This window comes from Rhineura floridana, chromosome 13 (genome assembly GCF_030035675.1).
Source record: "Rhineura floridana isolate rRhiFlo1 chromosome 13, rRhiFlo1.hap2, whole genome shotgun sequence".
Lineage (NCBI taxonomy): Eukaryota > Metazoa > Chordata > Lepidosauria > Squamata > Rhineuridae > Rhineura > Rhineura floridana.
Window position 1 is genome coordinate 14,567,261 of NC_084492.1, and position 26,398 is coordinate 14,593,658.

The 26,398-nt window shown below is 40.6% G+C and overlaps 2 protein-coding genes across 7 annotated transcripts in view; both read right to left on the minus strand.

Annotated features, from left to right (window-relative positions):
• The window catches only part of WWOX (WW domain containing oxidoreductase), a 797,581-nt gene that overhangs the window by 450,130 nt on the left and 321,053 nt on the right, over positions 1 to 26,398 (minus strand). The window lies entirely within an intron of this gene.
• LOC133369372 (myotubularin-related protein 8-like) overlaps positions 16,306 to 26,398 on the minus strand; it is a 36,351-nt gene continuing 26,258 nt past the window's right edge. The window contains exons 4-5 of the mRNA XM_061594645.1: positions 25,286 to 25,426; positions 16,306 to 16,589 (exon numbers count right to left, since the gene is read on the minus strand). Coding sequence (XP_061450629.1) covers positions 16,306 to 16,589; positions 25,286 to 25,426 — 425 coding nt within the window. The remainder of the gene's footprint in view (positions 16,590 to 25,285; positions 25,427 to 26,398) is intronic.

Consider the following 26,398-nt stretch of genomic DNA (forward strand, 5'->3'; position numbering starts at 1 on the left):
GCTCTGCTTTTAAAATTAAACATCACACTGTGCCATCACGCAAACAAGCATTTGAAATATGTTGCCATGAATTACTACCACAATTGATCATTATCACAGTTTCACAAAATTGGAGGCGCTATACACTGGAGAAACATATTAAATGGGCTTTCAGTCACAAAATTTACAGCACATAATTTCCTAATAGCCAGATTTCTGGAAAATGCTTTAGAATAACCCAGATGGTAGAAAACAGCCTTACTCGAGCTCATATCCAAAGGGGAAAGCTGAGGCCAAGGACCTAAACACTGTATGTTTCACTATTATTATTTTACCTCGATCTTTCCTTTAACTACAATTTACCAGGATTAGCAGAATGTTTTCTGAAACAGAAAGAGTAAGGAGAAAATGGAAAGAAACTCTAACATTCAAACCTATTAGAAGTCAGATACGACGACCCCTGGAAGTGGTATATACAGTCAAAATATAACTACAGACATTGGACTGCCAACAAAACATCCTTGAACTGCTTTCTCCCACCTCTTCCATTTAAGTGAAATCCACTTCTCCACGTGATGACATCATCATGTCATGTTTCCCTGGCTCCTACTAGGGACAACACATTATTTGAAGTGGGGACAAGAAAATGCATGCTGTCACATCCACAGGATAGGAGAAACTACAAATCACACGGGGATGTTGTCTTTGGTGGCAATCATGTGTCTACTGTAGTGTGATGTTCGATCTTCAGGTTAGCTATTCTAGATAAAAATAATAATATGATAAGTAGTTTTAAAATAAGCAGCCATAAATGAAACATTTTCACAGTGTTGGTCATGGTTGTTTCCTTTGAAAGAGAGGCCAACTACTACAAAGATACCCCACAACCATGACACTGTGACTGACCACTTCAGACTGTATGATCTAAGCTAGTTCTGAATTGCTTGCCTTATACAGCCATGTAATAATCCCCCTGAGATGCTACATCTTAGTACAAAAGCCAAAGAAATGTGTGTGTGTGTGTGTGTTGATACATACAAACAGAGCATGTAACTGTGGATCTTGGGATTTCTAAACCAAACAATATGCAATGCTATTTTGAAAGGTACTTTTCTAATAGTGCAAACCTATACATGAGAACTCAGAAGTTGAGTTCTCAGATAAGTGTGTATAGGAATGCCACTTTAAAAAAAATTCTGTACCCTATCCCCTAATTTTAGGATAGGTCAAATATTCAAGAGATACTAAGTAAGAATAAACAGTGTGGGTTTTTATAAAAGACACTACTAAGGTAACTTAACATTACCCTGCCAAATAAAAACCATTTATTACTTCTAGAAGGAAAGCTGAGTGCCAAAAGTTCTGACGTTAGGGTGAGCAGTGAGGTACCTAAGTTAGATGATGATACCTAATTGTTCACTGTGGTTAAAACTAAAATACATTGGGAAGAGCTCCAAAAGGATCTCTCTAAACTGGGTGAATGGGCAGTGAAATGGCATATGCAAAACAATATAAATAAGAGCAAAGTGTTGCACACTGGAGTAAAAACTAAATAAATCTTAATTTCACATATAAGCTCATGGCGTCTAAACTGGCAGCGAATGACCAAGAACGAGACCTTGGAGTAGTAGTGGATAGCTTGATTAAGGTGTTGATCCAGTGTGTGTCAGCTGTGAAGAAGGCAAATTCCATGTTAGGGATCATTAGGAAAGAGATCAAAAATAAAAATGCCAGTATCATGATGCTTTTATATGCTATAGAAATCAATGGCAAGACCACTCTTGGAATACTGTGCGCAGTTCTGATTGCCTCACCTCAAAACATATATTATAGAGCTAGAAAAGGTTCAGGAAAGGGGAACCAATCTTTGTCTAAAATTATGCATGGTGTGGAGAAAGTGGATAACAGGTTTTTAACCATCTCTCATAAAACTAGAACCAGGGGCCAACCGATGAAGCTAAATGTAGGAGATTCAGAACAGACAAAATAAAGTATTTCTTCACTCAGTGCCTAGTTAGCCTATGGAATCTGCTTCCACATGATGTAGTGAAGGCTATCAACTTGGATGGTTTTAAAAAGGAATTGGCCTTATCCTCCATGCATTTGCCTATGAGTAGCTACCAGCCATGATGGCTATGTTCTATCTCCAGTGTCAAAGGAAGCATGCCTCAGAATACCAGTTGATGGGAATCATAAAAAGGAAGAGTGCTGTTGCACTCAGGTCATTTGCAGGCTGCCAATAGGTATCTAGTTTGCCTCTGTGAGAACAAGTTGCTGGACTATATGATGCAGCATGGCTTGTCTTATGTTCTTGTGTTCATAAGTAGGGACAGGTCAATGGGGCAGTGGGAAACTGCATCTTGGGTTCCACTGTGGAAGAAAGCTACGTATAAACGAATTACCATGCTCTCAGTCCCCTTTACAATTCATGAACATCTTCTGGAATACAATTTAGGTTGTGTTAAATTTTATTTATTTAAATGGTTTGGCCCTGGGTGCCATCCAAACCATTAAAAGTCTTCTCCCTCTCTCATAATACTAGAACTCGTGGACATTCAAAGAAGCTGAATGTTGGAAGATTCAGGACAGACAAAAGGAAGTACTTCTTTACTCAGCGCATAGTTAAACTATGGAATTTGCTCCCACAAGATGCAGTAATGGCCACCAGCTTGGACGGCTTTAAAAGAAGATTAGACAAATTCATGGAGGACAGGGCTATCAATGGCTACTAGCCGTGATGGCTGTGCTGTGCCACCCTAGTCAGAGGCAGCATGCTTCTGAAAACCAGTTGCCGGAAGCCTCATGAGGGGAGAGTGTTCTTGCACTCGGGTCCTGCTTGCGGGCTTCCCCCAGGCACCTGGTTGGCCACTGTGAGAACAGGATGCTGGACTAGATGGGCCACTGGCCTGATCCAGCAGGCTCTTCTTATGTTCTTAACAGGACAATGACTTTTGAAATGTTCACAGCTTTTAATATAATCACACTGCATAGGATTTCATTCCTACTCAAACGCATAATTGAGATAAAGCCAACAATGAAATCTGGAGGGAGGGGGGTAGAAATACATTTGAGACTCACACCTAAAACAAGGGCATACCATTCATTCTAGCTGTTGCCTTCCCACATATACTCATCAATGAGAGAAACAAAGTAAGACTGCAGAATTTGGTCTGTTATTAAATATTGTACAATATAATTTAATTTATATTATGGCTCTTTCTCCAACTTCTTTTTCCAAGGAGTTTCATAATGAAGTTCGGACTAGAAATAATTCTGCTCAGTGAGCTGAACTGTGCAGAGACAGAGAAAGAGAAGAAAATCCACACATTAGTGCCCAGGATAAATAGGCAACTCCTCCTTATCTGGCATGATTAATCAGAAATCAGCACCAGTCCCAGCCACAGCAAGACAATCTTTACAATTCTCTTTTCTCACAAATCCAAAGCTGCTCAGTGAAGTGTTCAGGTACTCAGTTACATTCAACACAAGCTAATTCACTTATCCTCAACAAGTGGGCTATTGATTTTTTGCCTGTTTTCTAAGCAGCCTGGGGGATCGCAGAGCTACAACAATAGCATCCTGCCTTTTATAAAAAGGGGAAAGGAATGCAGTGGGAAAAATGTCCCTTTGCTCATCAGTAATTAGGATGACTTCATGTTTGCTTAGTTCTGTCAGTATATTCAGCACAGACATGGTTCATAAATGGTTCACCATTTCACCTTCCCTGAAGAATTTGACACTGGAAACTCAACTCCACTTCTTTCTGCAACTGAAAACACAGATTCTTCCACTTACCACCACCACCCCTCACCATACCAAAATGCAAACTTCCATTGTCTTTATGAGTCATTTGCTGGCTACAGTCTGCCCCCTGCTTAAAATATTAAATGAAACTTAACCTTTGCAACTTTAAGGTCACACACGCACAAATGCTGTTTATTATCCAAATCCTATCCAGCATATAGAACAAAAGCATACCATTAATCACTGAGAAAGAGCAACTAGGGTCTCTGTAAATTAATTAGAGTCAAAATGTGGAGTAGTGGCTAGAGTGCCAGATTAGGACTGTGACGACCCAAGTTCAAATTGATACTCAGCCATGAAGCTCACTGGGTGACCATGAAGAGGTCAGATACATTGATGACTTTATCTGGCCTCATAGACAGGAGGTCCTTGAGAAATTTCACCATGACTTCAGTAACTTTCAATCCACAATCAGTCTGAGCCTAGATCAGTGTGCACAACCATTTTACGTTCTAGACACTACTGTGCAGCGATATAATGCACTTATAAACATCATATTACATTCCTATTTGCTTCATGTTTCTACCCTTAACAGACCACAGAATCCTTAGTCTGCAGCCAATCCCTGTTGTTGTTGTTATCATTATTATTATTATTATTTACATAAAATCCCATCTTCTGTCATGGAGCCCAAGGTTTCCTAGGCAATCACCTATCCAGACACAGACCAGAGCCTGACCTACTTAGGTGGTGGTGTAATGAGCTTTCAAACAATATCCTACAATACCATAGTGTACGTTCAGACTCATTAGACTGAGATAAGGGTTTACCATCAGGCGCTTCTCAGATTACAGAACCCACCCCATTAACTGAAAAAAAGCAGACCAGCGAAGGCCAGACAGGTATCCAGGAAAAATCTACTACAGGACAGACTGAGAAGAGAAAATGATAATGTCACTTGCTGTCACCTGTAGCTCCCAGTTAAAATGACACAAACCTATCATCAGTGGTTTATTTCTTTATAACATCCAAAGGGAGGGACTTCCACAGTTTGGGTACTACTGCAGAGAAGGCTCTTTGATCCACAATTATCTACGTTCCATTCTGGACAATGGCACTTAACTTCCTCGTAAGTCTCAGGCATAGGTTTGTTCTTGCTTATGGTCTCCTAATCTAAAAAAGCTCTTCACCTGCAACAACAGGCCACATAACAAAGACACAAACACAGGGACCAGACCCTGCAAGAAAACCAGAAACCAAATCTGACCTCTTATCTAATAAAGTCAGCCTTGACATCAGAGGATCGTTCAACTGTTCATCTTCAAGCGTGACATATGGTATCATCTGCCAGCAATGCCCTTCTGCCTTCTAGTTAGGACAAACTGGCCATCCTCTATGCAAAAGTATAAATGGACACAAATCAGACATCAGAAACAGCAATCTTCAAAAAGCAGCAAGAGAACATTTCAGCCTTATAGGACATTCTGCGGGTGACCTTAAAGTACCCATTCTGAAACAAAGAAACATCAAAGGGAAACTCCAGTGTGAAACCACTGAAAATCCAATCCTATAATCTGTGGTCTGAATTGAGATTACAGGTCTTTATTCTGCTTCATATGTTAATGCTTACCAGTGCCAGCGGATATTGGTGTTATTACCAACACCACCTTGTTATTACCAACACCACCTTGTAAATGGTACTTGTTGTTTTGCTTTTATTTGTCATTGTCTGTTCTTTGTGCGTATCAGTTTCTGGCCTCCGGCCCACTGCCTCCCCTCATCCAACTATGTGTATATATTTCTGCCACTATAGCATTATGAGTCATGCATCTGATGAAGTGAACTCTTAGGCCACAAAAGCTTATGCCATAATACATTAAACTTTAAGGTGCCACAAGACTCCTTGTTGTTTTTGCTCCAACAGACTGAGACAGTTACACCGCTGGAAATTGCTGAGTTTAGTTGTGAGAATAAAACTATAGGAGGGTAACTATACCCTTTCCTAAGATCCTTACAGGTAGGGTGGGATAAAATGGAATAATATATTATTAATTCTCACTTTTCGATCATCACTGCTACATACTCAAGATCCTGTTCTCTGTTTGATGTTTTACACTGGGCAGCCTTGGGCTTATGGCTGGCCGTTCAAAGCTGTGGCTTTGATTTCTGCAATGATACCTGCTCCAAAATGTTTGTGGCAGCTGCCTTGTGTTACTCAGACCCAAGTATATGCCTCTGAGTAAAGGACTCCACATCTCCTCTGCATTCTGTACAGCTCCTAGAATATTATAGTATGGAACTATAATAAGGCTAACTGTGAAAGCAGTTGGCCTACTTCAGGCAGTGTCATGAAGATGCAAAGTTAGGGCAAGAATTCTCCAAAATACAACTCTGGGCTGCAACCTCAAGGGTTACAATGTCTTGCAAAGAGTAGTAAAGACGGGTAGGAACTAGGAATTGTCTCCAGGCATATGGATTTTATGCAGCTTTCCTAGATTGGTTTTTCTAAGGTAGCACATCCCTGTCCAAGAGGAAGGTAATGAATGTGATCCAAAGAAATACAGTAAGTATGCCCAGGGGCTTGGGCATTCCCAGTGAGATTTATTTTTAAAAAACACACTACTTCTCCTGGGTTTTAAAAGCAGTTTGCTATGCTATAGGAGGGAAGCTGTGCTGCTGTTAGGAAACATGAACACAAAAAGACTGCTTGGATGTCTGGAATGAATTACTGCAGGATCCCAGCCAATAACCCTGTCCTCCTTTACTATGTTGTTATAAGGATTCCTAAGATAATGTACAAAAAGTGTCTTATCTCATTTGGAATCAATGGGCTTTAAGGTGCTGAACTCTGTCTTGGATAGTAGCCTAAAATGCTATATATAAATCCTAAGTTTTATTATTACATGATTTTACTCAGAGATATTAATATTCCTATATACCATGTATTTTTGCCCTGAAGGCCACATGCAACACTGGATGGGCAGTGGGGGGGCACACACCAATTAGTATGGCTGGAGCCAGTACTGGGCAAAGTCTGAGCTCTCTCACACACACCCATGGGGAGAGGAAGGTTGGGTTAACCTTCCCTATTTACCATCCTTCCAGTCATGACTGCATTCCTTCCAGCCCATCAAACAATTGTTTGGAGGGCTGGGGGAGTGTAATTTGCATGGAGAGTACAGTGCATGGGAGGTGACTCTCATTGCATGCCATCCTCCCCAGTGTGTTTCCTCCCAGCCCACTAGACAGATGCTTGGTGGGCTGAGGGGAACGCAACTGCAATCAGGATGAAAGTGCATGGAGGTGACCATTCCTGAGCACCTTCCTGACCACAACTGTGTTCCAAATAGTCATGCTAACAGCCTATATGAAGGTTGGAGCGACAAAATTCAGAAGGTGGGGGGAGGGAATTTGAAAGCAAGGGGAGCTAGCTTGGACATCCACGCAGGGCACACAGGTTTGCATGCTGCCTGTGGGTTGTACACATGCGCTAGACACAATAGCCATGACTCTAAAAAATGTGCTAGATATGAGATTTTATTTTGCTCCTTTCTATAATGTGTATGTGTACATAATGCCAAGCCATGAGAGGCTTTTAAAATTTAAGGATGTTTTAAAAAGCAGTTTGTAGTGGAAGGGGCTGCTGTGCCAAAAAGTTGGGCCATTTTCACAGGCATTCCCCATCTTATTTATAAAAGGGATTGCTGTTAATTTTCTTTTACCTGGAGATGTCCTTGGGAGACCAGGATTATGGTCTTAGCAGTAGGGCTAATAATTACATAGCAGAGGACAGAGGTATAGAGGGTTAAACATGACCACAATTTACTTAATTTGTGAGTAACTTTAAAAAAAATAAAAATAATACATGAACGAACTGATCACAATTATGAGAGAGCAGCACACTCTGTGGAGTAGTTACCCAGCATTTGAAAAAATGTGACCACTTTTCTTTCTTAAAAGTATGCAGTGCATTTTTAAACCAGCTCTTTAGTATTCTAATAAATGTGTTCTGTTTCTAAGCCAGAAAGTGGTCATTTCTTCCAGAGAATATGATGTTTGAAAATCAGTTCCTCCTATTATAGATTTCTCCCTCAGCTTGTAGAAAATCCATGATTCCCTAAACATTGGTCTTTGAAAGCACATTGACTAAAATCTTCATGCCTAATTCATGAAGTGTAGTCTGGAGATTAGTGGAGCTGGACATAGACCAGGAATACTTTATCATATTCTAATAAGCAGAGGCTGAAAATTGCATTTCTAAAGCTACAGTATTAAAGGGTGCATAGCAAAACATGACCCAAACATAACTCAGTAGTCCTACACTCCTCTGGAAAGGTTGTGATATTATGAAGTGTGCTGACAAAAAGAATAAACACGACTCAAAAGAACTTCTGTATTTAAAAAAAAGGGAAAAGAAAAGCCCTGGCAAACACATCAAAGCCCATATTGCACATTATTAAACTCATATAATGTGATCTCCACGGAACAGCTCTTGGACTTGTATTGATTCTTTGAACACAGTGTGGAACATCATTGCAATAATATAAAATTAGGCATCTGAAGCAAATGTGACAGCAAAAAAGGCTAGTAAAAACAGCAGACAAGGCTAACACAACCGTTGCCATAAAAAATCTAAATGGCATCATGTTGTATACCATAATAAACGTGTGTGAAGATAAAACCTGCAGCAGAAGTGACCTGAATTTATTTATTTTAGCTCCTAGAGCTTTTGTTTCTTTTTTATAACCAGCTCATCATACATTCCTTCCCTCTTCTCAGCGAGTATCTTTTCTTAACCCAAATCTACTATTGGGGCAGCTTTAGTAGTAGCAGTAGCTTTGCTTCTGAACTGTTGTCATACAGTTAAGTTGCAGTTTAATTACTTCTGTTCCCCTCTGGCTTTTCCATTCCTGGTTTGCATCCCTGCCCATGGCTAGTGTTGTCACTATTCCTTTCAAATTAAGTGAGTAAAGAGGGAGTGTCTGTGGTTATGAACAGGAACTATTAGCCAGGAACACCTATTTGGTGGCTTTCAGTAAGCCACTATCAAGCAGCCTCAGTCCTGTTGTCTGCAGTAAGTGATGCAGTATCTGATGGCCATCCTGCAGGGTCGTTGTTTGGGTGGCAGAGAGAATTATGAGAAGTGCTTAAGTAATGTAAATGAGGAAGATGCAGTAAGAGGCACCAACTCATTTGCTGTTTGTGTTTCAGTGTTTTCTGTTTCTATGTAATCATCCCATAGATTTTATTTCTCCATTATTTGATTTATCTGTGCTTGACTATTGTATTGTAGACATTGCATTTGGGGTGATGTGAGGAGATATCCTGTGAAACCACACTATGGACACAGTAAAATATTACTTGATGCTACAGCTCCCAAGTGTCTACATATAGGAATTTACTATTTTACTATACTTCCGAATCTTTCCTCACTACACAGAAAGCTGCCTTCTACAGACCAAGACCACCAATCAATCAGTCTACACTGACTGGCAGTAAATTCTCCAAGTTTCAGACATGAGTCTTTCCCAGCCCCACCTGGAAAAGGTAGGGTTGAACTTAGAACCTTCTGCACACAAGGTCTGTGCTCTACCAATGGGCTATGGGCCTTCCCCTACAGCAGTGAGCAACTCTGTTGATGCACAAAATTTAAATTATAGACACATTACCCATTAGACTTCTAGCTGTTAACCAAAAGTGAAGGAACAATAAAGATGGCAATTCAGTAACAACAAAATTCATGGGAACTATTTACCTTCTATTGTATCACACCTTCCACCTTGCTGGAAATTATAAAAACATGGCACTTGAAAACACACACAACCCCCCGCCCAAAATTGTTTGTTGCAGAAGAAACTTTCTATGCATTTATCCTCTTTCATGGAACACCCTTCCCCAAACCCCATCTGCCCTAGAGTATTTCATCTTTCAGTTGGAAGGATTATTTACCAATGACTTGGCCGTGGTACCCTATGATCTGGTTACCTTCTAGATTGGATTATAGCAATGTGGTCTACACGGGGCTGTTCTTGAACACAACTCGGAACTGGTCCAGAATTCAACAGCCCAATTTCTTCCTGGGATTCCATTTAGGACTAGCATAATCCCTGTTGTAAATTAGCTGCATTTGTTGCCAGTTCGTTTCCAGATTGAATTCAAGGTGTTCATGATAGTGTTTAAAGTCCTAAATGACTTAGGACCCAAATATCTGAAAGATCACTTCCATCCCTAAAGACCCTCTCAGGTGTTAAGAACAACAAAGGGGGCCTTCTTGATAGTTCCACCACCCTCAGAAGTTGGGGGGGGTGGCCCGGGAGAGGACATTCTCTGTGACAGCCCCTAAATTATGGAATTCCCTCCCCACAGAAATGGATCTGATACCTTCATTATACTGTTTTTGTTCTATGCTGAAGATGCACCTCATTAACCTTTGACGTTTGAGATATATATATTGAGATATATAGTCTCTGGTTGCGATTGTAATTTGTATTAAACTGTTTCTACTATTGTGTTTTATATTGTTTTGACCCACCCTGGGACCTTCTAGTGAAAGGTGTGTAATAATAATGATATTAACAACAGTCTAGGTCTGTGGGCTGCAATATAGATTGATGATGAACTTACCAATCAAATTTAAATATTCATATGCACAATGCAGGTGATGCATCGTGTAGAGAAAATGCATACAGAATCTTCCTCTCTTCTTTTGTAAACCTAGAACTCAAACTCACACAAGAAATTCATTGATAGTAGGTTGAGGAAAGAGAAAAGGATCTACTACTACTTCTTCACACAAAGAATAATTAAACTACAGTGTTGGTATTTACAGTAAACTTTTCTCGCTTTCAGCCAACAGCCACTGGGTCATGCTTTGTCTTCACATAGGTAACTATGGAATTTACTCCCACAAGATGTGTTGACAGCTACTGGCTAGGTTTTAAGAGGGTATTTGAAATATTTACAGAGGATAAGTCTATCAATGGCTACTAGCCACGGTATCTAAAGGGAACCTTCTTGTTCAGAGGCAGTATCATTATGACTGCCACTATCACTACCACACTATGTAATAATAGTGAACTCATTCTATGAATGCCTGTACTTATGTTGCCAAAACAGTATCATCCATGCACAAGAGGGAGACAGTATCAGGCTTAAGGGAACTCCAAGGTTTGCAAAAGGATAAAAAAAAACTTTAGGAAAACAACAACCTTAAGAGGAAGGACAAACCTCCAAAAACAGTCCAATAAGGACAGAGCACGATAAGTGAGCACAGTTAACATACATGGAACACCATTAGTGACATCATCATCATCAGACATATGCATAATTATTTTAAAAATTTCATTGCAAATGGGTGTGTGTCAGGGACAGAGAAGCTAGGCATTATTATTTCTTACTATGTATTAAATCTATATAGTTATCCATCAATAACTGGCTTACACACAAAATTAAAAATGATGCCATTCTTGGTTGTCTCTGGATTACATTGCTGATGTTTTAATGAGATATTTTACTGTGGTGTTTTATTGAGATGCAACTGCTGCTGTGTTATTTTATTGTTCTAAACCACTTTGAGATGGTTGTCTTCAAATGAAAAGCAAATTTGAAACTATTTTAAGGAATATGAATGAATGAATGAATGAATGAATAAATAAATAAATAAATAATGCTGACTGACTGTTGGGAGGGGGAGTAACAATGGAAGGGAAATTCAGTTTATTGTCCCGGAGGAAGATGTGGCTGGCTGGCTAGAACCCTTGAAGAGGAGCACTCCACATTGCAACTGTTTTGCTGCAGATCTCACAGAGGCGGCTACTGCTGTCCTATCCCTCTGCTTGTGCACTTTTTAGAATAATCTGGCTAGCCACTATGTTAAATAGGATGCTGAACTAGACTGACCTTGGTTCTGAATCATCAGGGTTTTTCTTGTTTTCCTTGAGTCCGTGCAGTATTTTACTGGAGTTGGAGCCTAAAACATAGCAGCCGACAGAACACATTGCTCTGATGACCAGGAAATAAGCTCCTAGTGTTTATACCAGGCCTCATTCGTAGCAGCCTGCTACCTTTTCTCAGCTTGTCTTGAGATCTGCTTTAGTCTTCCACTGTGTTTTTATGAAACTAAAGCTGTCTTTTCTCAGCTCTTCTGGAACACTCCCCACAGGTCCAGAAGTTTTTATACTGTTTCCATTGGTTACAAAGGGAAAGTTACTTGCTGAAATGACATGCAACCCTTTCACACATACTGTACTACAAAACAAGAGGCTGAATTATCTGCAGAACCCTCTGAAAGATAGGTGGAAGTGATCTTCCTTTCAATCAACCCTTGTAACCTAATTAACTAGTATCCAATTGCCTTTTTATCCTTGGGCTGTGCATATAAATGCAGAAAGCACATATACAGCAACCAGCTGAAAGAGGGTTTTCCTGGCTGCCATGACCAATGTTTGTAATAAAGGGAGCTCCTTTGGAGCCTGAGGGTTTGCTACAGGACTTCCATGGTCCACTTTAACAGTGGGCAAAGAGGAAACATGAGCAGACATAACTGCAATATTAAGAGGAGGGGGAAAGGAAGTTGGATGAAAACTCAGGAGTGTCAGCCTCACAAAACTTTTGAGTGAATGAAGGCCATCAAGTCATGATGAGTGACAACCATTCTGCAATAGTTAGTTCATAATTTCTGATCGTAATTTTTACATGGTTTTATGATATTGTTGTAAAGCGCTTTGATTTTCCTTGTAACAGTCTACAAATATTTTTATAAATAAACCTCAAGGCAGAAATGATAGTCAATTCAATCACAATTAAGTGCAAGCAATGTCAGTGTGCTGACAAACAAGAGAATCAATAAAAGTGGGGACGAGAATGTGTGTGGAGAGATTTCCCAATTTTTTGAGCATTTTTCTGTTTTCCAGTCTCTCTGACCTAATGCAGCCATGGCCGTTGCCTCTAGCAAAAAGGGAAGTCTAAGGTACTATGGTCTGTGACAAGGATGAACAGGACTGTTAAATTTGCCCAAATGCTAGCTGCTAGTGTGCAAGTGTGCCTGTAGGAGGGACGAAGCCAAAAGCTTGTAAATTGGACAGAAATGTGCTTTGTCTGATTGGCAGGCACATCTTATGCTTTTATGCTCTGGAAGGTATCTGGACAATTGCTGTGTCTTTCTAGAAGACATTTAAAGGCACCTAAAAGGAGTGCCTACTTTGTTGGAGAAGCAGATCATTTGGGTAGACATACAGGGCAAATGATGACTGGCACAAGATAGACTGACTGGGGATTTGGAACCAGATCTCCCTTAATCTAACACTTCAGCCACTACACCATACTGACTCTCCATTAAATATATATATTTAATGAGGTACACACAGGTGATACTATATATATATATATATAGTAGTAGGACTAGTAGTATTCCATCCGTCCGTCCATCTAGCCCAGTGCAATTATCTCTGCCTGGAAACAGCTCTTCAAGGTCTCAGGTACAGATAATTTACAGCCCTAAAACCCCAGATTCTAGTTTAACTTGAAATACTGGTGCCTGAAGCTGGAACCTTACACATAATAAACATGTGCTCTTTGAGCTATAGCCCCTTTCTAATAAACATTAACAAAGACAGGACACAACCACAAGCCTATTTTGCATTTCCTACTCCAGCACACCATCTGCTGGAGGTCTGCATCTGCTAATGCTGGATATCTGGCTTTCCCAACGGACACTCCTACAGTAACTGTGGGTTTCCCGCTGGGTCCAGTGCTGTCTTTGCTTCTGAGGCCCAGGGGACAAAGGGAAAATATCAGGAATCAAGGCAGGGGTCAGGGGATGGACAGACAAATTTTTGTGATAGGGGAAGGAGAAAGGCCGGATTATCCATTAGGCTTAGTAGGCTGAAGCCTAGGGGCCCAGAGCTCTTGGGGGCCCGTGCATAAACTAAAAAAAATTTTGATATAGATTTTTCATTATGTAAAAAAAGAAAATGTTTGCACTTTGCAATCGCATTCATAACATTCTAAAAGGATGGCTTAAAAGACATAATGCACACCAGCCAAATAAAAACGGTCCATTAAACATTTCATCTTACATAATTCAATTGCACCTGCGCGCTGCGCCGATATTTAATATTGATTGCTGTTTTTAATCTTCGCGGTTTGTGGCGTGCATACTGTATGTATAGGCAGGGCCGGTTCTAAAGGGTGGCCAGGTGGGGCACTGGCCCGAGGGCCCCTGGAGCCACAGATCCACGGAAGCAGGACAGGAGCCGCAGATCGTGGGACAAGGGCTTCCAAACCGCCCACCATCCCCCCGCTTCACTCGCCTTTTTCTCCGCTGTTTTTTGCAGTTTGCCATCAATCATTAATTATAATTAATCATGCTGGGAACAGCTAGTTGAGGGGTGGGAACGAATGCTTAAAACAACAAACAAAATTTACAGTGAAATTCTGGGGCTGAAGGTCTGTTCCAAAAGCAACTTGCTTTAAAAAACACACAACAACAACTACTACTACTACTACTCAGAGCTTGGAAAAGTTACTTTTTTGAACTACAACTCCCATCAGCCCCAGCCAGCATGGCCACTGGATTGGGCTGATGGGAGCTGTAGTTCAAAAAAGTAACTTTTCCAAGCTCTGCTACTACTACTACTACTAATAATAATAATAATAGTCGCTCATCTGGCTGGTTACCCAGCCACTCTGAGCGCCGTACAAAGCAAAAACATCTAAAACATCAAGAACATAAAAAAACTAAGCAAAAAAGCTAAACAATAACATAGAGACTAACTTAATTACAATAAGGCTTCTCGTCTGTATAGTCCAAAAAGTGTGCCTTCAGATGGGAAACTCCTGGTGTGAGTCTTCCCACCCTAGCACAAAGACCAGTGTGGGTGATAGTCCATTTGCAAGACCGAAAAATGACACCCCCTCTTGATCTCAGCATCCAGCGTCCAGTACATTCAGCGGAGAGTGGGATGCGGCAAACAGACCCCTTGAAGTCGTGACTAACAGAAAAGTGCTCTTCAGAGAAGCCAAAAACGAAGGCACTAGGATGTAAACATAAATATGCAACAAACTTGGCTGTGACTGCAAAATGACAAAACATGCAGGCCTGGATCTGTCATGATGACAAAGACAACTTAAGTACAGTGTACAAATTTATTTATTTTTTTAAAGTGTCCTTACCTGATTCACAGAGCAATCTTCCCTGAATTTGATTTACCTATGCTTGGAAGTGATAAAGCACAAAATTCAAAACATAACTCATTATTCCCCCGACCCCAGTTTTCAATCCTCATAGTAAAGAGCTACTCTCTACCTCCAGCCAATCCTTATTATTTTTCATTGTACCACTTATGTGCACCATTCATTGTACTCTACCACCCCAACTGGCCTGTTGTATAGGTAAATTGTACTTATCACAAATTACAGAAGAGTTTGGTTACATGACATAAGGAGAAAAATGTTCACACTTCTGGCCACTTTGCAGGATCTGAGAAAACTTGGGAGAATGAGGATACTGCACAAGCTGATCAACTAAAGGATACAAGGTGGTATTCAAATACTAGCCCTACTCCGAGTAGTCCCACTGAAGGTAATAAACATGACAAACTTAGGTTCAGTGAATGTAACTTTGAGAAGGACTTAGCTGAATACAATCCATACTTTTCCACATAACTATGGAATTGACATCCACGTCAATCAAAGGTTGTTGGGTTAAGCACACCTCATAGTGACCAAATAATGAAATGGCAGCTTAAATGGGAGGTGGTAGGAGCAGCAGATGACATGAAATACTATTGCTTTTGTGTGTGCATGGAACAAAGGAGTGTGGAAGTTCAGAGGATAAATTGATAAAACTGGTTTTTTTTGGGGGGGGGGAGGGCCATAGCAGCATGAGAATAACCCTGATGGATCAAAGGTCCATCTCGTCCAGCATCCTGTTTTCTACACATGCTTCTAGGAAGCATGAAGATAACATTCTCTGACATTGGTATTCAGTGGGACTCTGTCTTTAAACCTGGATGTTCCACTTAACTACCATGGGTAATTAGCCAGCAATAGACCTGTCCTCCATGTGTTTTTTCTTCTCCTTTTAAAGCTTCCTAAGCTAGCGACCATCAGCAAATCTCATAATAGTGAATTCTATGCAATCATTATGTATTGTGGGAAGAGGTGAATTATTTGTTTGTAATTCTGTCCTGAATCTCCTGTCAACCATTTTTATTGGGGGGTCCTCAAGATTTAGAGTTAAAGAAAAGTGTGGATAGGTGGAAGTAATTCTATCAATTTTCTCCAAACCATGCATAATTGCATCGACCATGCAGAACTGGATGATATGGCTGGGAAAAGAAAACAATCTAAGTAGGACTGTATCCTGCCCGAAGTCAAGGGATTCAGACTCAGACTTGGTTGTGTCTTTTTCTCTTTTTATTTAAGTACAAGTATTTAAGTATGTATTTAAATACATCCAAAGCAGTTCCCCTCATTAACCTAACAACTCTTTCTAGGAACTCTGCTCTGTTCTAGCTTTAATTATGCATGATTTTGCGACTCTAAGATGTTGACTCAGCAACTGGGTTCCCCTGATTGCACTTAAGTAGGCTTGGACTGTGCACGCAAACGAAGACTCCGCCTGAACTCAGTCTGTGGAACCTCCGAGCACCTCCGAGCATGGAGCGAAGGTGGTTTGATCTCAGCTTCCCCCTCTGACACAGGGGGGCTGCTAAGTGTCAGTTCAGGCGTGGGAAGCTGGGCAGTGCTCAGCTGGGAAACATCTGATGTGCAAGGTTGAATCTCTGGCAGCTGCGGCGTGTCCAGTTGGAGAGTGTCAGATGCCCCAGGTGGTGCTTTCACAGGGGGGTCAGGAGATGAGGGAGCTGAGTTGTCAAAAGATGGGGGCCTGGGCAACCTGTGAGTCCACCCCACTGTCTGCCCCATCCCTGGGTTTCCAGTCCAAGTCCTCATTCTCTGTTTTACCCTTGTCTATCCACCCCCTCTCTTCATGGCTCATGACAGACTGTGAGAAAGGTAGTGTAGGCTTCTAAGCATGTGGAATAATGATGCATGAGACCCATATTGCTTGCTTGCCAAAATGGCTTCTATTGAGGGGCACATATCTAGAATGGGAGTGGCAGACAGACAGGTAGTCCATCATGCTATTCCAGGGCAAGCCACATTGATGGTACCTCCTATGTTTTATGCTTCTGTGCAACCTTTTTCATGCACTGTCTACACTGTAGGCTTCAAAGGTGCATTTACATTTGACATATGAACAGAACCTTAAAGAAGGTCTAAAGCAAAAAGTTAAAATGTTCACTGATGAAGCTGGCGAAAGCTCTACCATTTGAATTACAACTACACCAAAGGAACAAATTACCCCAATGCTGCAACCATCCTGTAGAAGCTGCTGAAGCAATAGTAGGAGCTTATCCTGCTTGTATAGATACTCCAGAATGTCTGCATTCTCATTATGAATTATCTGGGTGTTCTGATGTTCAACAATGTCAAAAGAACATTTGTGTAGAGAAGACACCCTAACACCCTGGTATTTGGAGATGAGATGCTAGCCAGCTTTACTTCAAATAATATGTTTCACGTGAGGATTCAATTACAGCTATCCCAGGCTCCGTAGAAAGAATATTTAAAGTCTGCTTTGTCCTTGACTTTTATTCTGCATGTCAAAAGCATTTAACTCAAACTCCTTTGGATTACCAATACTGCATTAAGTTCATTGACTTCTGTACCAGATTATCCAGTACCAGAGGCATTAACATCACACACAGAGAGATATTGATGCTGTATCACAACAGCTAGGGCTACATATAAAAGTCCTGATTTTTCTCATTCCCACAGAAATAAAGGAAACCCTAAAACATTCACCGTAGGAAAGGCAAGAAAAGAAATTTTGAAGAAAATAAAACTCTCCTTTTGATTACTTCTGGTTTATGAAAGCAAAGAGCTGTCCATAGTAATCTGCAGCTCCCCTTGGTGGGTCAGACACTGAACTGCATTCCAATGGCCAGAAATTAAGAGTGGCCTATTTATTAATGGTTCAAGGTTGCCTTGAATAAGAAAGAAAATATTCTGTGACATATATGATAGCCTGCACCTAGATGACATAGTTCAACAAAAGTAAGTAATCCACTAGCATTTTTAAAAGGAAAAACCATGAAAGAAAAAGTACTAAAAATAACAACACCACAGAACTACCAATACTGGTTATGTCAGCGTGCAATGGTAAGCTAAGGTTCTTGGCTTACTAAACTGTATTGTGTATGAGATTTCAAAAAGGCATTGACTGTGCTTGCACATAATGAGAAGCCAAGGTTCTTGGCTTAATAAGGTATACTGTGTATGAGTTACAAGCTGGTGCACACAGTTCAATTGCTCTCACTTTGCTTCTCTCCTGACCAGAGCAGGTTAACAAATAAGGATTTAATGGCTAACCTATCCCCATCTTGGCTTGTTTATCCACTCCAGTTAGGGGAGGTGTAAAATGGGAGCAACTGGGCTGTGTGCACAGTACAGTTTAGTAAGCCAAGAATCTTGGCCTACCATTATATGCAAACATTGTTTGTAGTTGTGGTTTTTTTAAAAGGACTTTTCATCCAAATATAAAACTGTGGTTTATTTCGCCCTAACAAACCACTACTGCTTGCCACCATAGCTTGTTGCTAGATTACAAATTGTGGGGAAACAAATAATAATAATAATAATAAATAAATTTAATTTTTGTGTCGCCTATCTGGCCGAAGCCACTCTAGGCGACGTACATATTAAAATTCAACAGTACAATATAATACATAATAAAATACAGTGCAGTCAACAATGATCATTTTAAAAAGCAGCAATACAGAACAATTTGGGGCCATCAATAAACAGATTTTTAAAACAAACATAAAGAAACTAGCCCACCCCGGGGACCCCAAAGGCCTGTCCAAAGAGCCAAGTTTTTAAGGCTCGGCGAAATGTATCCAGGGAAGGGGCATGGCGAAGATCAAACGGGAGGGAGTTCCAGAGAGTGGGGGCCGCCACTGAAAATGCCCTCTCTCTAGTCGCCACCAACCTAGCTGTTTTCGTTGGTGGGACGGAGAGAAGGCCCTGCGTGGCTGATCTGGTCGGGTGGCTTAGTTGGTGGTACTGGAGGTGCTCCTTCAGGTAAACTGGGCCGAGACCGTATAGGGATTTAAAGGTTAACACCAACACCTTGAATTGGGCCCGGAAAACAACTGGAAGCCAATGTAGATGAAATAACACCGGTGTGATGTGATCACGGCGGCGGCTGTTTGTAAGCAACCGCGCCGCCGCATTCTGCACCAGTTGTAGTTTCCGGACTGTTTTCAAGGGTAACCCCACGTAGAGCGCATTGCAGTAGTCTAATCGAGAGGTGACCAGGGCATGTACTACCAGTGGGAGTTGATGAATAGGGAGGTAGGGTTGCAACCTCCGTATGAGGTGTAGTTGATACCAAGCTGCCCGGCTCACTGCCGAAATCTGAGCCTTCATGGACAGCTTGGAATCAAGAACAACCCCGAGGCTGCGGACCTGATCTTTCAGGGGTAGTCTCACCCCATTAAGATTCAGGTCAACAACACCCAACCTTCCTCTGTCACCCACAAGTAGCACCTCGGTCTTATCAGGATTGAGCTTCAGCCTGTTCCTTCCCATCCCAAGCTAATACTACGTGACCCCCTTCCTGGTTTGTTCGCCCATTTGCACCAGAGAAGGAGCTAAGCAGCAGCAATTGGACTGTGTGCGCCAGCATAAATGGTCTCCTGCTGGGAGGAAGGGTGGGATATAAATAATAATAATAATAATAATATCTCATATAAAGTATGGATTAGTAAACGAAGAATGTGGGTTATCATTATGTGTCAATGTAGCCAACGTCTTTTTGAAAGATGTATATCTCAGAAACTTAAATAAACATCTAGGAAAAAACAAAGAACTTTGCCACATATACCTTTTAGGAGTTTGGGGCGAGGAAGGCAAACTTACTTATGGTAAACTTAACAGACTTGTTGCATCTCTGGATTGCTTTACCAATTACTTTCATCAGCTCGTTCAACCAAAAGCCATTTCATACAATATTTTCCCTACTATGCAGAGATAACAACTATATAAAAATATTTTCTTTTTTCCATGATTACTTGTGTTTGAAACTGGCATTGCTACTTCCAAAATATGCACAATCACAGCAAAATGCATGTGTTTTTGACATGGTGTGTGTGTGTGTAAAACATATGCACATGCACACACAGAGTTATCTGCACAGATATTCTGTCTATGCAGGTGTGTGTGTGTGTGTAATTAAGTGGAAGTGGCCACTCAAATGAAATATGAGCTATTGTAACATTGAGTCTAAGACACTGCTGTACACCAGCAAGTCCCTGGTTTAAAATTTCACCTCTGCCACAAAGTCATTAGATGACTTTAGTCAAGTTGCTATCTCTGTGCTTCAGCCCCAATGTGTCCATTTGATCATAAGGCAGGATATACATATTCCAAATAAACATTAAGATAATACTGGGCCACTCTATAAGGCTGTTGTAAGGGCTACTGTCAGAATGTATGTAAAAGAGCATTGAACACAATGGCACCGTTTAGATATACAGCTGCTGGAAGCTACAGAGGGAGTGTGACTCTGTTGATTCTCCTTGATCTCTCAGCGGCGTTTGATACCATCGACCATGGTATCCTTCTGGGGAGACTCGCGGAGTTGGGAGTTGGAGGCACTGCTTGGCAGTGGTTCCGCTCCTACTTGGCGGATCGTCACCAGAAGGTAGTACTTGGGGAACATTGCTCGACACCTTGGACTCTCCATTGTGGAGTCCCCCAGGGGTCGGTTTTGTCCCCCATGCTTTTTAACATCTACATGCAGCCTCTGGGTGCCGTCATCAGGAGCTTTGGAGTGGGTTGTCACCAGTACGCTGATGACACGCAGCTCTATTTCTCCTTTTCATCTTCTACAGGTGAGTCTGTGGATGTGCTGAATCACTGCCTGACCGCGATAATGGACTGGATGAGAGCTAATAAACTGAGACTCAATCCAGACAAGACTGAGACACTGTTGGTGAATCCCTTCCCTGCCCAGATGGTGGATGCTTACCCTGTTCTAGATGGGGTTACACTCCCCTTGAAGGAACAGGTTCGTAGTCTTGGGGTTCTTTTCGATCCTTCCTTGTCTCTGGAAGCGCAAGTGGCCACGGTGGCAAGGAATGCATTCTACCACCTTCGGTTGGTAGCCCAGCTACGCCCCTATCTGGACAGGGATGACCTCGCCTCAGTTGTTCATGCTCTGGTAACTTCTAGGTTGGATTACTGTAATGCGCTCTACATAGGGCTGCCCTTGAAGACAGTTCAGAAGCTTCAGCTAGTGCAAAACGCAGCAGCCAGACTGCTGACGAGGACCAGCCGGTCAGTGCATATAACACCTGTTCTGGCCCGTTTGCACTGGCTACCTATTTGCTTCCGAGCCAGATTCAAGGTGCTGGTTTTGACCTATAAAGCCTTACACGGCGTGGGACCGCAGTATCGTGTGGAACGCCTCTCCCGCTATGAACCGACCTGGTCACTTCGCTCAGCGTCTAAGGCCCTCCTCCGGGTACCAACCCATCGGGAAGCCCGGAGGACAGTTACTCGATCTAGGGCCTTTTCTGTAGTGGCCCCCGAATTGTGGAACAGCCTCCCCAAAGAAGTACGCCTGGCGCCGACGCTTCTATCTTTTCGGCGCCAGGTTAAGACCTGGCTATGCTCCCAGGCATTTTAATGTGTTTCATGTTACAATTTTAAATCTCTTTGTTTCAGTTTATTTATTGTGATATTTTGTATTTCTTTATTTTTAATCTTTTGTACACTGCCCAGAGAGCTATTCGCTATGGGCGGTTTAAAAATGAAATAAAATAAATAAATAAATAATACAGAAGGGAAGAGTACTGTTGCACCCAGTCCTGCTTATGGGCTTCCTATAGGCTTCTGGCTGGTCATTGTGAGAACAGGATGCTGGACTAGATAGGCCACTGGTGTGATCCAGCAGCTCTTCTTATGTTCTAATAGATTCAATGGCCAAGCCATAGTTTGTTAATGCTGAGCCTTGGACTCATAAGACTCCCTCTTGCCTTTTGTGCAGTCCAGTTCCTTCCTTGGTTTCCCAGTTGATCCAAACCAGAGAAGACATGGTTTGTCTGTACATTAGAACTGGAAAACTAATTCAAACTGTGGCTTCTAGTTTTCAAGCCAGTCATTATGTCCAAACCAGCTCTCTAAATCACCATATAAATGCTAATTATTGATATTATACTTGAAGCAGTGCTGAGTTAGATCAAAGTTATATGTCTGACTGTGTTTCCCTCTCATTTTACACTGACTTTTTTTTGCCACATATTGACTTCCTGAGACTGCTTTGCATAGTGTATTCTAATCAATAGCACATAATGTATTCCTGTAGATTTTATGCTTTTCTAGAATGTAAAAATAGGAAGATTTTGTGATGGTAACATGAAGCAGCACACAGCCCCGCCATCAGTAAAACAACATTGTTTGGCCTTGGAGCCACAAGGACTCCATGGAAAATTATGCCTGGTCCTCAAATGAAATATTTAAAACAATTTTTGATGCTGAAAGGCACACTTGACATATTTGTCGATTTTCATGGGAGTCTGGACTGATCAGATTTTGAGGGTCAGTCACTGTAGGGTCATTCGAAGACCACATATTTTAATTTCAAATCAACTGTGACAAACATGATAAACTATAAAATAAAATAAATATATAAAATCAACATGCTATAGTTTGGAAGAAGATAAGCTTCTGTATTAAGTTTGGTTGTCGGCAGATAAGGCTTTGCTATTACATGAGATATTTTTTTTCTGACAAATAACCATGATAAACAAGAGCTAAGGCACATAGACAACTTACCAGTATTACAAATTCCTTCCTGACAGTTGCCAAAAAACATTCTTTTTAAAGAATAGGAGAGTCAGGCTTCATATTGTGAAGTATATACACTTACTGAACATTTTCCACATGTCTACTACAAACTAAAATAAAAAATGAATAAAACAAAAATCAGTATTATTGCCTTGTAAGATGAAAGCATCAAAGATCAGTGCTGCCAACACTGCATGGTTTAAAACCATGAAGACAATGTATTGGCCTGAAGGTAGTTTAAAACCACAGTTAAAACAATCTTGGTCATGGTGATTCCAGTGTAAGGCCTTGTCTTTATATTTAGTTACATGAAAACATACAGCCAAATGAATTCTGAATTGCACTAAGACAAATTTTCCCCAGCTGCAGAAAATGCTGACATAAAGCCAAACTAATACAAAAGCCATTGGCAAAAGTCCTTAATTGCCTCATTAACCTAGTAGCGTTTTAACAGTTCAGATGACCATATTACAGTTTAAATTGTTTTCATTCTTTGTACAGCCATCTATATTTAGCCAATTTATCTAAAGGACATCCATCAGATATGCACCAGACATGCACCAGATCTTCATACATACTGGGAGGCTATAAATACAAAAATTCATCATGGTATACAGCAAGAGAGAAAAAGTCCACCCACTGGTTTTGACACAAGTCTTGATTATTTTATTTTATTTTAGCTCTATTTCAGAGTCCATGGAAAAAACAAAAACCCTGCAAAAGGTCAGAAAGGCCTCTAAATGCTGACATCCACTCTTATATCATCTGGTGTGTACTGGGATCCAGTGTCCAAGCTTACTATACACTTCCTGATAAAGCTCACTCTGTGCCACTTCTGAATGACTTCGTAGAGTTGTGGAAACACTGAAGATGACACATCCCATCATGTTCCTGATGACATCAGGGGTATAATATGGCCTTGAAACATCCCACTTCTTGTACCACTCCAAACCTGTTGCTTTTATTTGTCACCTTTTATTGTAACTCCGTTTTGTCTAGAGAACGTATTAAGTGAACTAAAAATAAACTAAAGAAATCAACCTAAATGGGTCTACCACCACCTCTCTATTTCACATTGCTTCAAGAGGTAGTAGTGACACACAGCGTTGGGGAATTAGTTCTTACCAATGAACCCAAAGCCATTCCTGAGTGATCAAGTCAGGAGATATAGGGAGCGAGCAGAAGCATTGGGGCACCAAGATAAAAGGTTTTAAAGATTTATAGAAAGACGTTAGTTGACACAGCTGAAGGTGCTCTTGTGAATCACCCATTGCAGGAATGGTAAAATGCAAAATTAGATATGCCAATAATCCTGATGTTTCATACTCATACACTTATGCAAGTAACTGGTGGCCAACCAGTGTTGTAGCTAGGAAGAGACTTGGAGAAGGAGGTGCACTCATGCAGTTTCAGGTGGTAGGCTGTGGTAAAAAACTTCTCAAATCTTCTGGTGAATCTGGGGTGTCTTTATAGTCAGATAATGTTTTGATGTTCTTTTGATATCTTCACTTAGCGGCAGTATCTCATCCATCAGTTAGTCAGCTGGCACTTGTAGCGATGTCAGTCTCTTAGCACATCTGTGTTCTCAGGACTGCATCTTATCTTTCTCATACCAGCTTGGTGCCTATCAAGGGCACTGGTCATGGGATCTCTTTTAGGGTACTCAGATTTACATTAGAATGATAACATTTATTTATGGTTGATATATTCCAGGCACCCTCCAGTTGTTGTCGCCTTAATAACCTTTAGCACCTCCAAGCTTCCAGTTTCAGCCTTAAGCCCTAGAAAGAGAAATTCATTCGCACATCCTCTACATGTTATCGTAACATAGACCACTTTGTCATCGGTGGCCTTGGGGTAACTAGCTGGTTCTGTAGTGCATACAAGCAATGTAACAGACACTGTGCTTTCTTTTGCAAACCAAGTGGAGAAAGTTATAAACATTCCTGGCTTTATCTCAAACACCCTATTTCTGAAATGTTCAATACTAACAGCATTTCTTATATATACTTTACAGATACAATTATAAATGTGAATACGATAGAATAATATTTATAGTAAATGCAGGGCAGAACACAGGCATACAGAAATATTCCAATACCAGTATCAATAATAAATAGCATGCATAAAGGTGTTCAGGCACTGATACATATAGAAAGGAAGAAATAAACAGCAAATATACTTTAATTCATGTCTGTAGGTGGTGAAAGATCTACAGTCACCATGATACTCAGATGTACAGAGCCTCTTTGCATCTTGCACTTTGCCCAGCTCAGATAGAATCAGCTCTGCCACTGCGCTTACTAAGTAATACTCTGTGGGTGGTTGTCAGAGTGGGAGATCCTTCCAGGCTGAAGACTCCTGTGTCCTCTTGTTGACATAATAAGGAACACTCAAGTGGCCTAGAGACTTGCTAATTCCCAATTTATCAGTTTAATAATGGATTAATTTGGGACATTTGGTCCCTAACCTCTTCAAGAATCAATTTTGAATGGATTCATTCTGAAACAGATTGGGTGCCAGGGGAAAGAAATAATGTCTATCCATTGCTAGAATAAGTGGTTGCATGTCTACCTTTTTACTTCAACAATAAACTGGCAGATGCAGATACCTATCTGTGCTCAACCCCACATGTTAAACTTACAATGGTAGTCATTGTCTGAAGGATAGAAGCTGTCTGAAATCTTCAAAGAGGACAGAAACCGGTTATAACATACTTCAATATTACTTTCAAATACATAGTATATTGAAGCCCCTTTAAAAAATTCATACACCAGCATATTTTCTAGGAAAATATAAGAAGGAAACTGTCAGACAACATTCTCAATCCAATATTATATCGTGCTTCAAGACAATATTTCCCTACATTCCAGATTTTTTAAAGCGTCATAAATAAATGATAACCCATTGCAGGCACCGGGGTGTGTGTGCGTGTGTGTGCAGAGAAAGGGACCAGAAAAATAATTCTGTGTTTGCATTTTAATCTTTCTTTTTAATACTAGGGTGTAGCAAAAAAAAGTAGAAAAAAGGTGCAGCTTTATGAAAATTGATTTTTAACATGTTTTAACCTCCCAGTAACATTATATCTCTGGGACTCTTAATTTGACAATGGGGAAATATTACATATTGGTCACTGAAGCGTATTGCTTTTGATCATATTATTTCTTGGAGAAACATGGAATGAAAATCATGTTCAAATATTTACAAGGAATATAAACAGCAAAACAAAACAAAACATCAAGGATAATGTTAAAGTGCTCCTGAGAAATTGTTGTGTGTAAACACTTTACCAAGGCAATTACTAAATAAATAAATAAATAAATAAATCTTTGCATTATGTTTGGCATTAGAGATTGAAATTGAGAGCAGTTCATTAATAACCATTAAAACCCTAAATATTAAAGATCACCACATATTTATTTATTTATTTATTTTATTCAGCTTATATCCCGCCCGACTAGCGAACAGCTCTCTGGGCGGCAAACATAGAAACATATACAATAATAAAATTACAAGATCAATATAACAAATATTGATAACATATATAAACATCAGAGGCCTGCTCTGCGTACTTCTGCACAAGAGGGTTTTTTTTTTCCCCAACCTATGGTGCCTTAAGTGTGAAACTAGTATTAGTTACAAACTTCCGTGTGAAAGGCTGCCGGACAACAAACTGCTATCTGAAGATGTCATCTATTTGAAGGGCTGTCCAGTCCAGCTCCATATTAAAAGAACCATAAGAAGGGAAAGCAGGAGC